Genomic DNA, 14468 nt, shown 5'->3' on the forward strand with positions numbered 1-14468 from the left:
TCAATAAAATACGAAACGCAATTGGAAATATACCAAAGTAATAATATATTAATTTAATACTGTTTCATGAAGTATCCAACAATATTACAATCAATATGATTAATCTGTATAAATATATAAATTTCAGATTTCATTGCCAAAATACTTTCATATTTTATTTTATTATTCCCTTTCTTCTTCGAATCCTAAATAGAAAATAGTTGAAAAACAACATGGTTGCAAATGTCGAGGCCTGGTGAACTTTGCTCAGTTAAAATAGTTGTTTATCAGCAAAGTGACCCATATTCGGCCAAAACAAGACAACAAAATATATGGTTCATAATGGTTGCCCATTTTGTAACCGTATTGTTAACTGGTTTTATCATTTATACAGCATGGGCTCCTGGTGCAAGTGAGTGAAAGACATTAAATGACAAAGCGCATCACGTCACAATCTTTGGCAAATCAATATTAAATAGTTAGATTTTTCCTGTGGTCGTAAAACCTTATTTTGATTTGATGAGCATATTGTTACAAATCTCATAAATTCTCTACAACTACAGGTCAGAGATTCTGAGATTTTTTTCAAACTTTGTGATGACTAATATGATTACATGTCATTTGGGACTCACGTCATTTGATTTGGGACTCGCGTCATTTGGGACTAAAAAAAATATGACCACGACATTTGGGACTCGGGTATACGACGTTTGGGACTTTGGTATACGTCGTTTGGGACTCAGGATAATTTATTAGAAATAGGCCAATTCAAAACACGAAAGAAAATATTTATTAACATGAAACACGTGGTTAGTAAAAGGCTCAACCAAACGATAAAACATTAGTTGCACATACGGTTCTTTGATAATCATCGTTTCTCATAAAAGTTATATATTAATTTAAAACGAATAATTTGCTGATGACTTTATTTGAAAATGACCTACACAAAAAACAAAATAAATATTTACACGACATGCAATCTTTTTTTACAAGCCCCTAGAAATTGTTAACGATAATCTGTGAGCTGCACGTTGACATGCTTGTCGTACATGGCAATACCAATAGATAAATTAGTGCGTACACAGCAAAGTTTTTTTGTGGAAAATATAAGAAATGGCAACGATCAAAGTGGGATAATTAAAGCTGATTAACTGATAATCCCGATGTTATTGCAGTATGTTCAAAGAAACCTAACGGTTCTTTGGTGGATGAGGAAAAACGTGAGTTGTCAATCATCGGGAATGGCGGCCGTGTGTTGATTGCAGTTATACCGTTTCACGAAAAAACATTAGCAGTGGTCGGTCAATCAAGCTCGTTTACTATTTGATAAAAGAAAAACAACGAAGTATTACTAAATATACACAAATTTTCAACAATACATTATTGTCAAGTTTTATACTCGCAGATAAAACAAAACACAGGAGAAGTTTTATACTCGCAGATAAAACAAAACAAAGGAGAACTAGCAGTTTTAATCGCGGTCTCAACAATCGCCGATCAACTAAATAAAACGAAAGACAACTAAGACAGCTGTTACTATATATCTCATAAATAAATAGTCCCAACTGTCGTTTATATGGAGTCCCAAATATCGTTTGTGTTGAGTCCAAATTGACGCCAATCAAGTCCCAAACGTCGTCAACTGAGTCCCAAATGTAGTTTATGTTGAGTCCCAAATGTTGTGAGTCCCAAATGACGTGATACCACCAATATAACCATGATCAGCTGAGTAAACTTCAGTGTCTTGTCGTCAGCTGCTACTATTGGGTATCCAGACAACTTGGACCAGTTGTTAGGAGTGTTGGGTGGCCAGTCACCTCTGGATGGTGGTTTCGCTCCCTGGTGTGAGCGTATGTGGCTTGGGTTTACTCCGGTCCCCTCCCACCTCCCCCGCCTCCACAGGAAAGACCCCTGGGCGTGCGCTAAGGTATTAAAATGAAAATAAAACAACTTGCCTGAGATACCACCTTGGTGGCAAACGGATGTTAACCACTAAGGACAAAAACAAAACAAAACAAATTGGTTCAGCTGCGAACGTCGGTCTCATTACACTCACCCTGTATGTTCAGGAACTGTAATATTGAATCCTTGTCGAAAAAGAATCGTCTCTTAGTCAATTTTACTTGACAATTTTTTACTGCTAAACCGTTGTGTGTCAGTCTCTGTGAACGCCTGAACAATATAAAGGGACATTTTAGTGAGAAAATAAGACCTTGCTTACCTTGCTGGAGTCAGTATGTGCAACACAACATGTTAAAAATACATCCCCGTCTGCTAAACGACTTGGCAGAAGCCATTGAAATCTAAATATAGGGTAACACACAAATTTACATAACTCGGCCATATATGATGAAACGAAATTTAGGTAAGCTGGGGAGGGGGGGGGGATTGGAATCTTTGAAAAGTTGAGAATCTTCAGTCATTTATTGCTTTGCTTAGCCCCCCCAATGCCTGAAATACTGTCAGACTGCATTTCCAGCAGTCTATTTTTCAAATTTTAGGGAGCTTCATTGGGGTTTGCAAGTCCGTTCGTTTGACACTTTGCTCTCTGATCAGTATCTGGTCAGCTCTATTTATGTCAATAATCGGTGCCCGAGTACTGTCAGACAGCATTTCCGGCAGTATATTTTTCAAAATTTTCTTGGGTAGGTCGCCAATACCCTCCGTAAGGACTCGCTACTTTGGCACGCATTGAGGTTTGCAAGTCCGTTCGTTTGACACTTTCTTCTGTGGTCAGATAAACCAGTGATCAGGCGATGGACTGTATCTGGTCAGCTGTATTTATCCCGACAATCAGTGCCTGACTGAGTACTGTCAGACAGCATTTCCATCAGTCTATTTTTCAAAATTTTCGGGGGGAGGTCCCCCATACCCTTCATAAGAACTCCCTACTTTGGCGCTCGTGAGTGGGCTTCATTGAGGTTCGCAAGTCTATTCGTTTGACACTTTATCTAACCCTCAGTGCATGAATTACTGCCAGACTGCATTTCTGGCAGCCTGTTTTTCAAACATTTCTGGGGGAGGACTCCCATCCTCCCCCACCCTAATTGAAGCTCATTCCTTTGCCCCCTTAACCTTGGACTTTGCCACTGGTCGGAAGAATGTAAATATGAAAAGTAAGCAGACTGGAAATAGAATAGGACAATAAGATTGAAATTCATAAATTTAAATATTACATTTATTAATGTTAATTGACATTTTTTTTTTTTAGGTTTATTTTCCTGGCATCCAACGTTTATGGCTATAGCAGTAAGTACATGTACAATTACATACATAGAGCAAAATTTGGGGGGATGAGGGTATATTTCCTTCTAATGAAAATATACTCTTTTTTTCTGGTAGGTTTTTATCTTAACTGGGGGAGGGGGGGTATTTTTCTGGGCGTTTTTTTTATTTTAACTGTACGTTTCTGGGTGGGTACATGTATATTTTTGTCCATCTTCATCATATACTTTATTTCTTCGAAAAAAGGTACAAAAAATAAATAGGTATACATGTACATGTCAGTATGAAGATAAAAAAGACCTTTATCAACAAACTATAACTCCTAACACAGTGATCAGTATTATTTTTTTTCTCTCATGCCTGTTAAACAACTGTGTCTGATAATTTCTAGTCAATGACAGATAAAACTGAAAAATTTGGTTATTTTATTATATTGCAGTTTATGATGTTAATGTTTGAAGGAATATTGATGTTTTCGCCCCAGAGTTCACTGGTTGTAAATTGGTCTCGTTCATCTAAAGTAACTGCTCATTGGATATGCCAAACAACGGGTGTAGTTTGTGCTTTACTCGGATTGGCTGCTATTTTGTATAACAAACACTTGAAGGACAAACCACATTTCACAACTTGGCATGGTCTATTAGGAATTATTACAGTAGCTTTTGCCTGTTTTGAACTCTTAGGAGGACTGTGTGTTAAATATAGCCAAACTTTGTTGAAAGGCATTAAGATCCGATTGGCCGATTTAAAAATGTACCATGCTACAGCTGGATTAGTGCTCTTTATTTTAGCTTGTGTTACAACCATATTAGGCATGTTTTCTAACTTCTACACAAGAAATGTTCAAGGAACATCGTATTATATGTCGATTGCTTGCGTAGCCTTGATTTCTCTTATAATTACAAATCAAGTCACGCAGTCTTTTCTCCCAAAAGTCAACAAACGATAATAATAGTCAGAGATCATTAATGTATTCTCTTTGCATAATTCTTAAGGTTTAATGTGGAACAATTTTACACTTTAATTTTAAGTTCAATGATTCTTCTTTTTTTTAGTATGTTTATTTAATTTTTGTTATTATTATCAGTATACATAATACTTTATTGTTGTTACTTGTTGATTGCTATATACTTAATTAATGTGTTTACATTGGCCAAAAGGTACTGTAATGTACTAATTGTTTCTGTTAAAGCCTCAACATAGTGCTAGAAGACCAATAGTCATTTGCCTTATTTTAACAAAACTATGATTTGAAAAGTAAATCAGACAAGTAAAACAAACTACCTTGATGAATTTATTATCCTTTGGATGGTGGCGTCAAATCCATTCAAAATAATATGGATTGTAGATGGCCAAAAATAACATTATATCGATTTTAATAATTTTTAAACCAGTATGACTCTGGTATGATTACTTTTAGTTGTGTGTGAACTGTGAGTCTATAATTGTGTTGATGATTACGTGTCACAGATTCATACTGATTCTTAAAGTTCACATGCTGGTACTAAAATATTAAGTGCAGGGGAACTGCACCACAAATAAACAAATATACAGGGGTGTGTGGGTGGGGTGGGGGGTCCTAGTCATAAGCGCCCACTGCACCAATCTGATTGAAATACAGATCTGTATTTCGTTTCGTTTTTATACTTCCATTGGCCTACACTACATGAATATCTGACCGGTTATAGTGATAGGTCACGTCAGAGGTCATACGAGCGGCTTTTGACCCTATGACGTCAGACATTTGATTAACCAATCAGCATTGATGTTACTAGTGAATTACCCACAGTTCTGTGCAAAACACGTCTAAAGCTCGGCGTAACAGACCATTTCATTGGCTAATCCCTCACATTATCCAGAACACGTCAATGATAACAACTCTTCCAGATCCTAGTGTAGTAAAGACAAGTAAAACAAAATTTTGAACTATAAAAAACGAAACGAAATAGGATCTGTGCACTGTACAGTCCCAGGCCTGTAGTGATATGGCAGAATTCACTCAAAATGAAAAACAAACTAATAAGGGAATATTTCCAAAGAGAATTATGATTTTTTCTAAATCTGTCCCCATCCAGGTCGAGAATTATTTATACAAGGTATTTCTACCTAGAATTTCCTTTTTTAGTAATTGGGTTATTATCTTTCTTTACTTCAATCAGTATTATATGTATCATTATTATTGATATTCAATTTGAAGTATGTGTTCTCACCATTTTTCATGTAGCTGTAGATATATTGCTAGCCTGGAGGTCGGGTGTTCGATCCCTGCATTGGCTGAGACAGTTCATCCAGTTTTTCCGGCGTGGTCCCCCCTTGTCAGTGATGCAGAACCTAGGGCCTGACAAGGACAGCTAGCTGTCAAGTTATTCAGATGGGACGAAAACTGAGGTCTGGTGTACACATTAGCGTGCATGTAAAAGATCCCTTGACAGTTGGAATTTGATATAAGAGTAGGCCGTAGTGCAAAATTTCCCTCATAGCACACTGTATGGCGTATGCCCATCTTCGTTAGCCCAGTTTGGAGTAGGACGTTAAACCCCATTTCATTTCATTTCATTTCAGATATATTTATGGTTATACATACCTGTAATTTTAATACTCAGTGGAAATATTCATATTTGAAGTAAATTGTTCTAAAATATTATAATACCAAAAAGAAAGAAAATTAATGAAAAGAAAGTTTGTGAATGTATAATTAAGACTTACATGTTTTATTATTTATCTTTTTTTCTAAAATATTTTATTCATCTTTTTTCCTGGGGAAAGAATGGAGGACATTCAAAGTCTATATGAGCTAAATAAGCAGATGTGACTTAAGATAATTTTACCAGGAACAAACCCCTTACCTCTCTGTGGCCGAACAAAAGTTTTTAATAGATCAAATATTGTTATTTTATTTTAATATTAAATGCATTTTTTACTTACTTAAACAGACTTGATCATTTTGATTCTATGAAATTTTCTTCCAATGGAGTGATCAAATTCTGATAATTTATATTAACTTTAAATGTGCCAGTACTAATTATTATGAATAACATGATTTGGATATGTTGGGGAGAAGAATAAATTTTCTTTGTAACAATGATTGGTTTTTATTTTCCATTTTTATACGCCCACATTTTCATGTGGACGTATTATGCCGTCGCCCCTGTCCGTCCGGACGTCCGTCCGTCCGTCCACAATTGTTTGTGGACTCTCTCAGGTCACAATTCTTATCCGATTTTGACGAAACTTGAAATATAGGTTTATCCCCAAAAGATCTCGGCTGCTTTCGATATTGGCATGTATCTGATCGAAACTTCATGGATTATGGCCCCTGATTGTACGAAAAATCACGTTTTTAGCATGTGGACCCTATAGAGGTCACAATTTTTATCCGATTTTTTTTAAACTTGAAATGTAAGTTTATAACCCAAAGATCTCGGTTCCTTTCGATATTCGCGCATACCGGACCGTAACTTCATAAATTATGGCTCCTGATTGTACGAAAAATCGCGTTTTTAGCTTGTGGACCCTATAGAGGTCATATCCGATTTAAAAAACCGTATTATTATATCACCATTACACCCTAAGGAAGGTTGAGTTCGAATTTCGTGAAAATTGGCCCAAAATTGACAGACAAAATGGCCGCCGTTCGTTCTCAAATAGCGTAAAAATATGGTATATCAAGGTTGTGGATGTGGACCCTATTGAGGTCACAATTTTTATCCGATTTTTTTGAAACTTGAAATGTAAGTTTTTAAACCAAAGATCTAGGTTCCTTTCGATCTTCAAGCATATCGGACCGTAACTTCCTGAATTATCTCCCCTGATTGTACGAAAAATCGCGTTTTTAGCTTGTGGACCCTATAGAGGTCATAATTTTTATCCGATTTAAAAAACCGTATGATTATATCACCGTTACACCCTAAGGAAGGTTGAGTTCGAATTTCGTGAAAATCGGCCCAAAATTGACAGACAAAATGGCCGCCGTTCGTTCTCAAATAGCGTAAAAATATGGTATATCAAGGTTGTGGACCCTATAGAGGTCACAATTTTTATCCGATTTTGTTGAAACTTGAAATGTAAGTTTATAACACAAAGATCTCAGTTCCTTTCGATATTCGCGCATATTGAATTGTAATTTCCTGAATTATGGCCCTTGATAGTAGGAAAAATCACTTTCTTGTTAGCTTGTTCTCTATCCATCTCTCGAAAATGTGGGCTTATCCTGCCTGGCAGCCGCTGGTTTAAAATGGGATTCTGTTTTATTGTTATTTCAATGGTAGTAATATTTTTGGGTAGAACACAAATCTAACATACATCTATATCAAAGTGGAGAAATACAGAAAGCATTGCATTTTCAAATTGGACATTTGGCAGTAAACCAGGAGGGTAAACAGATTTTTTACCGCCAAGCCTCTGCAAGATGATAAATTTGTCAGGGAGGGTAATTATTTACCTCTATCAAATAGTTCTGATTAAAGACAATTTAGTTATATCATGCCGACACTGCATTTGGACAATGTTTTTTTCTAGTGCAGTTAAGTTCTGAGACAAAAAAAGAATTAATGATAAGAAAGAAATTCTGATCAAATCACTTACATTGATATTAATGTCTCGGGGAAATATGTTTTTTTACTTTAAGGCCTCACTACCTCTCTTCATTTCCTAAATACACGACTGATCTTAGTCATCTTCTAAACTAATTTAAATCTAGATATATAGTCAATGAAATATAAAATGTCCTAAATGTCCTCACATTGGCCCTACGTTTCCGCTGGCACAATACATCACACGGCCATGTACTCTCAATTAAATAGTTAATCTCTAAATTCGATAAATAAAATAAATGTTCGGCCAAAGATCAACAGTTTGCGGGTGTTGTGAGATGTGTTAAACTGTAACTGTTGCATAGCTCGGGGTTAGTTAACCAGATTATAGCTTTAGATTTCACCCCCTCGGGTGTCTGACCCGAAATGTCAACAAATTGGTAACGACAAAGTCACAAAGTGTGATCACCAACTTCAAGACGTTTCAACTACTGTATTAAATGATTTCTCAGCATCATTATTCAGAGATTTGTAGTTGAGTCTTTCTTCTTCTGAATGCTGAAATAAGCGACTTGTGTCTTTTCTTATTGTGAGCCTTATATAACACAGATATGTGGTAAAAAAAACTTTACAAAAGGTGTGTCGCTTTTCTATCAATTGAGAATTGGATTAGCTCTTAATTTAAAGATCGATCGAGGGACCCGTAAACTTTAATTATGTGCATACTTTTGGTCGGAGATTAAAAATATATATATATTTATATTTCTCTCCCGTCTGTTACTAACCATGAGTACCACCAAAAATAATACCACTTATTCCTTCGGACTCCATATATGAACATCTACCACCCCCACCTCCTTAATAATACTAATACTTAGGAACTGTCAATAATTTGACAAAAACACAAGCAACGCGTCAATATTATTTAATGAAACTAATAAAAGTAAGATGTATTATTTGGATTTTATTGAAAAGATCAATAACTTACCTTTTTTATAAACACTAACACTGTTTGGCCTCTGTCTGAAAATGTTCATTATTATGCTTATTGAGATTGCACAGGTTACGCATGAATAGGACAAATTTCTCATGTGTCAGAAAATTTGTTAGTCCGAAACATATATTCTCCGATAATACCAAAATATATTACATTAAAAGTAACTACATGTACAAACGATTATTTTTAAAAATTAATATGCTTATTTATAGTTTGAAATTTGCTGTTAATTAAAAGGTAAAAGTATTTGACGAAAATTTATTTTAATATAACGTTTTAGTAAATCAGTGGCCATTAAAGTTTCCAATAATACTAATAATAGCTAATATTTCCCTCAGTAGTCGTGTACGAACTATCTCTTTTATGACGTCATAATACTCATCCGTTACTGAGATTCAGACATCTGTATAATCTGGTTGGCAGTGTACTGTAATGTCTCATCCCGAAGGACAAGGCGATAATAAACAACCAGCCACAGCTAGTTCACAGACACGCAGTAGCGAGGTTTCAGATACCAACGTTACTGACGATGAAGTTAACTTGATAGATTTGAGTAATGTTGTTGTAGCCAATACCAACATTCCCTACTCAGATGAACTGGAAGAGGTACTTGTGGAAAAACAACCCGAAGGACACACTGGGCCTTGTGATGTTCAGCAGAAATATGCAGCTAAATCTGGAAAGAAAAAGAAGAAGTCTGTAAGATATGTTTTTGATATTATATCTCGTGTGTCCAAATCCATTCCTGAGGGAGAGACAAATGGGGTTTAACGCCCACTCGACACAAATTAGAAATTTCAGGACTAAGATGATATACAGTTTAATTTCAATAATTCAATTGCGCATTGGTAGGGTCTTTAGCAGCGTCACGTTCAAGTTTTTGGGATCGAAATGAAAGACCTTAATAACTAAAGCGCACTGGTTAGACCCCCCCCCCCCCACCACACACACATACACACTCTTCATCCAATACTTTAGATTCATGGGTTAGTCTCTAAAATAAATAGACTGAACACACACTACAGTAATACAGTGATACAGTTGCCGTAATAAAATGCACCTTCCCAAAACGAACAATATGCAACGGAAACATCTACATTCCGAGTTCTTGGCGTATCCTGGATTATTGACCGGACAATTTTCGCAAAATTAGCGTTTATCGAAGTCAAAAAGTCTTCTAAAATTTTATAGCCTAACATCTTTTTTTAATGTAGCCGGTCTTTGTGTTATGTGGTACACCAGGATCGAACACAGGACCTATGCTATAGGACGTTAGAGAACCACCGCCTTGTGACCGCCTTACCCACCTTGCCACCGCGCCCCGGGAAATTTACTTTAGTCATTACCTTCATTCGTCTAAAATCCATGACCGAATTCTCATACACGTTCATAAGCCCAGTAAAATAACAATATACATTTCATTTTTTTAAGAAAAAAGAAACCCCAGCTGAAGAAACAAGTGATGATAATATTGTAAGTCAATCAGGAGGGTCATCTAATTCATCAATAACATGTCGTATTTGTCAACTCAGTGAATCAGAGACAGGTGAGCCTATCTTTAATCGATTAATCCCAAAAATAATACATCTTTCAGTAATACTAAGAGGTTCTCGTTAAATATGAGACTATCTCGTTGATTTTTTTTTAAAATCCGCATTATGTGTGCATCGCGGGGGAATATTTTGCCGAAAAGTGCGTTTAGAATTCCAACTACGAGGGGATTCAGTAAATGCACAATTTTTCCTGTCATTCGAAAAAAATTAGCACGCTTTCATTGCCAACCCCACAGCCATTAACCTAGTGGTTTAATTCGATATTCTTGAGGGGTTACGAATCTATTTGGTTTTCCATTTATATGGAATCGACATACCTAATTGTTGGTGGCGCGGGACCCTTGGTATAGCAAGGAACATCGTTTAATCCTTCGGTTTGTACGAAAATCCGAGGTCCTGTGTATACGTTGGCGTGTGAAGAAAGCCTTTTCGGTTTCAATCCAATGCTGTCCAGACAGCATTTTCCTTATAGCATAATGCATGCCCTATTCTATTTGGCATTCAAATATGACGTTAAACGTTCTTTCACTTTATTTTATGTCTTATTTTATTTACATCTTCTGTGTAGCTATTATATGTAGCATATACCGAAACTGTCTTGTATATAATACAGATCTGCCATTTTACTTCACGGTCAAGGTTATGGCAACAATAAAAACTTCAGCTTGTGAACCAAACCACGTACCGAATCAAACCGTGACACCGAGCTTTCAAAATTCCGAAAGTTCTGCTTGAACCGAACTGTAGTTATTATCCGGGATCCGGATGCCACACCAAATCTAGCTATAATTATTACTAATATTATTATTACTTGTTTTATTCTGTTCTAAATTTTTAAAACAAAAATTGTTTATTTTCAGGTGAACCAGTTAAAACAGCTGATTGTCATTGTAAAGGTTACCTAGATGCTATACATAGAAGTTGTTTATTAGAATGGATCAGATATAAAGGTACCAAGGTGTGTGAAGTTTGTGCTTCTGAGTTTTCATCTGTACCTACCTGTACACCTAGACCTGTAACAACAGATGAACGAAGACAACAGGTGAGTAATGCTTCTTGTTACTTTATTTAACGGTATTTTAGAACTATATGTATATTCAGCCCTCAAGTATCGGACATTGATTTTGAAAAGAAGCGCACACCTACTAAATGAATGAATGAATGAAATGTGGTTTTATGGCACGTCAGCACCAACCGGGCTATATTGCGCCAACACCTACTAAAAGAAGAAATGCAATATTGAAGTTTGGGGGAACAAGCTGGTGTGATCACCCCTGAAACTAGCGATTACCGTATTTCCCCCCACAACCGTCACCTTAAATACATAAACATCTAAAAGGGCAATTATTTATTATTTTGATTATTTGTATGGGAATATCGGGAAGGGTGCGGTTTGGGTAAACGAAATTTAATGTCGCGGTGATTATGTTTCACGCCCACTTGTCAAAATCTCTCTAAATGCTGTAAACAAAGTTAAATCTTATGTTTTGTTAAGATAACCGTGTTTTTTTTAACCTTTGCTTCACCATGTCTCTTTCCAGGAACTCGAAGTGCTCTTCAGGCAGTATGCTCGATTGAGACCACTGTCACGGAAGAAGAGGGGATGTGTTGCCTCTCTGCTCCTTTTCCTCGTGGTCATCACGGGGGTATCAGGAATGCTAACGGTGAATACCGATAGACATTTCCGTGCCGTTTCGTCCAATCCTTGGAGTACAATGGAATCTGTTAACCAATCATATATCGTATTTTCTATTTGTTTATCATTTTTATTATTCTGTAGTGCCCTTACATTTGGCACTTTATTAACCTGGTGTACCATTGAAACTACGTATCACTTCCAGAGGCAAAGAGTATGGCGTCGAGCAATCGAAATCGCTGCTTCTCACCATATAGCACCCTAAAATGATTTCTTTATGCGTTTAACATTTTTTGATTGAATCTATTTTTGTTGTTTGCTTTAAATCTATCACATGATATTAATATTAAGTGTTTGATTTCGTTGAATTTGCTTTTGGTTTTGAATTGCCGTTGTCCATCACTCAGCTCTTTAAAATTGATTATTTATACGTAGGTTTATTTTTGTATTTTATCGATCTCTGGTGTTAAAGGGGAACTCTCAACTCTCAGATATTACAGTGAATACATCTGGTTAATTAGAGCAGAACTTTGGGACCGACCAAACTGTTTTGGTAAGGTGAGTCAGTGAGTCGCCTTTAATCCAGTAGATTTATAGTTTGATTAATAGTTTGTAGTCTTGCTTTGATTAAATTTGTTTTGAATAATTTATGCGAGATGACCTCACAAAGTCGCATTACCAATAATTTTCATCTATTATTAATGGCGAATCTCGGAATGATAAATCGTATTTGTTGGTATTTATACATTCCGAACTATTATTATCTAATTATCTACGTTATAGAGTACATCTGGGTGAAATTAAAGGTGATCAAGGAATAAAGTGATAGTTAAAAAAGGGAATCTTAAATAAGTACTAAAAAATCTATTGTCGGACAAGGTATTATACTAGTTATAATGTAGAACAGATAATTTATATTGGTTATTGTTTCATTAAAATGAATTGGTTTCATACCCAGCAGCCATGGACCTATAATACTACCTAATAAGGTCGTAATGTAATAAAATCAGTGGTTGTTGCCCATAAAAATCATGTTCTTTGTATATTGTCCTTTTTTTTTAATTTGAGTTAATAATATTCAGTATTTCGCCATTGTCAGCTCTTTGAAAAATGATTTTTCCATGTTGCATTTTGTTGTGAAATTATTATGAATTTTTTTTCTGTAGATTGTTAATAGTGGAACTATTTTTATATGTGTGTTTGTTGGAGATTTATTTGTTCTATAGATGGGTGCCTGTTCAAAAATTATGTTTTCGAATTAATATGACGCATACGGTGATAGGTATTGGGTACTTTTCTTGGATTCTCAGAAAGACGTGAGGGTGTGGATATGTTTGGCTTTAATCAGCTGTATATTTTCGCTAGAGGTGGCGGTGGACTTTTATGTCCCACGGGCGGGGGATATTGGGTGTTCTATCTTATCTTTTGCTACGTCATTGGTGTCCCTTGTTGTAATACATTATGATGGAGAACGTTATCGGGAGCGACATTTTCCCATATGCACCTCGCAGAACTGTAATGTCCATTGTTCTTTCACATGCACGCTAATGTTTACACTATTGGCAACCCGTCTTGTCAACCGCGTGGTCCTGACAAGTGGTAACCCGTACGAAACTATCGCTCGAAAACGAAATACTAAGAATGGTGGGACCCGGGCTTAAAAATGTGTAATATTATGTAATATAAAGCTGTTGCCTTGTAAATCTGTTTGGTGTAAACACAGATTATCAGATCAATCACCTATAATTAGCTTTATTGGAAATTATTATTCTCTGTTGGTGTACAGACCACACGCGTTACATGGTATATTTACAACCTTTAAAATGACGAGACCCCTGTGCTGCCTTCGTTAAAACTGTACGTCTATAGATTAAGCCAGTGTTAAGATGTAACCCATTTTTTGAAAATTAAAATAAAGCCCACTTCGTCTCATTGTTTGAACACAAAACTTTAATCGTATAGATTTATAGAAATTGCTTCGTCACTAATCGAAATAACACATCAGTTTTGACCTAAATCAAATAGTCCGATGAGTTCATGTTATAAATATCAGAATCAGTAGTATACCCTCAATTTACCCCGTCTTTCACAAATCAAATTATGAATAAATAAGAAAGAAATGAAGAATTTTCAGCAAACTTGAATCTAAACGCTCCGTTTACAACAAAAAACAAATTATTTGACGGTTTCAGACATCTAGTAAATATTTTCGGTTCTTTGAATTTATTATTACACGCATCCTCTATATCGCTGCAGCTACACGCTATAGTAATTTATTTATCAAAGTAAAGGGACCATTGTCATTTTTGTAGTCGACAGGTCAGGGCACTGGATACTCGACAACAATTTTCGGGGTCGAAATACCATCATGGGATATCTAGCCTTTGTGACATGCACGTAAAAAAACCCTTATTAATTGAAATTAGGCGGTAATATATTGATCAGTCAATAGCCCCACTCCTTCCGTTTTACTATAATGGACGCTCGTTTAGTCGTTCAGGAAGGTGGGGGGGGGGGGCGATAAAAAACTTCTTTGCTCGCATTGT

General features: G+C 35.9%; 2 protein-coding genes across 2 annotated transcripts; both read left to right on the forward strand.

Moving 5' to 3' along the window:
* The first annotated feature begins 207 nt into the window (after positions 1-207).
* On the forward strand, positions 208-6289 carry LOC126827701 (transmembrane reductase CYB561D2). Its single transcript, XM_050557160.2, has 3 exons — positions 208-391; positions 3191-3228; positions 3644-6289. Exons 1-3 carry the CDS (start codon positions 223-225, stop codon positions 4151-4153), a joined length of 717 nt encoding a protein of 238 aa, XP_050413117.2. The 5' UTR covers positions 208-222; the 3' UTR covers positions 4154-6289.
* A 4063-nt stretch (positions 6290-10352) lies between these two features.
* On the forward strand, positions 10353-12440 carry LOC126827981 (E3 ubiquitin-protein ligase MARCHF2). The gene is made up of 3 exons (XM_050557564.2): positions 10353-10365; positions 11147-11328; positions 11828-12440. The coding sequence occupies exons 1-3, from the start codon at positions 10353-10355 to the stop codon at positions 12185-12187; spliced, it is 555 nt and encodes a 184-aa protein (XP_050413521.1). The 3' UTR covers positions 12188-12440.
* The last annotated feature ends 2028 nt before the right edge of the window (positions 12441-14468 follow it).

This window comes from Patella vulgata, chromosome 7, assembly GCF_932274485.2.
Source record: "Patella vulgata chromosome 7, xgPatVulg1.2, whole genome shotgun sequence".
In the NCBI taxonomy this organism is placed as follows: Eukaryota; Metazoa; Mollusca; class Gastropoda; family Patellidae; genus Patella; species Patella vulgata.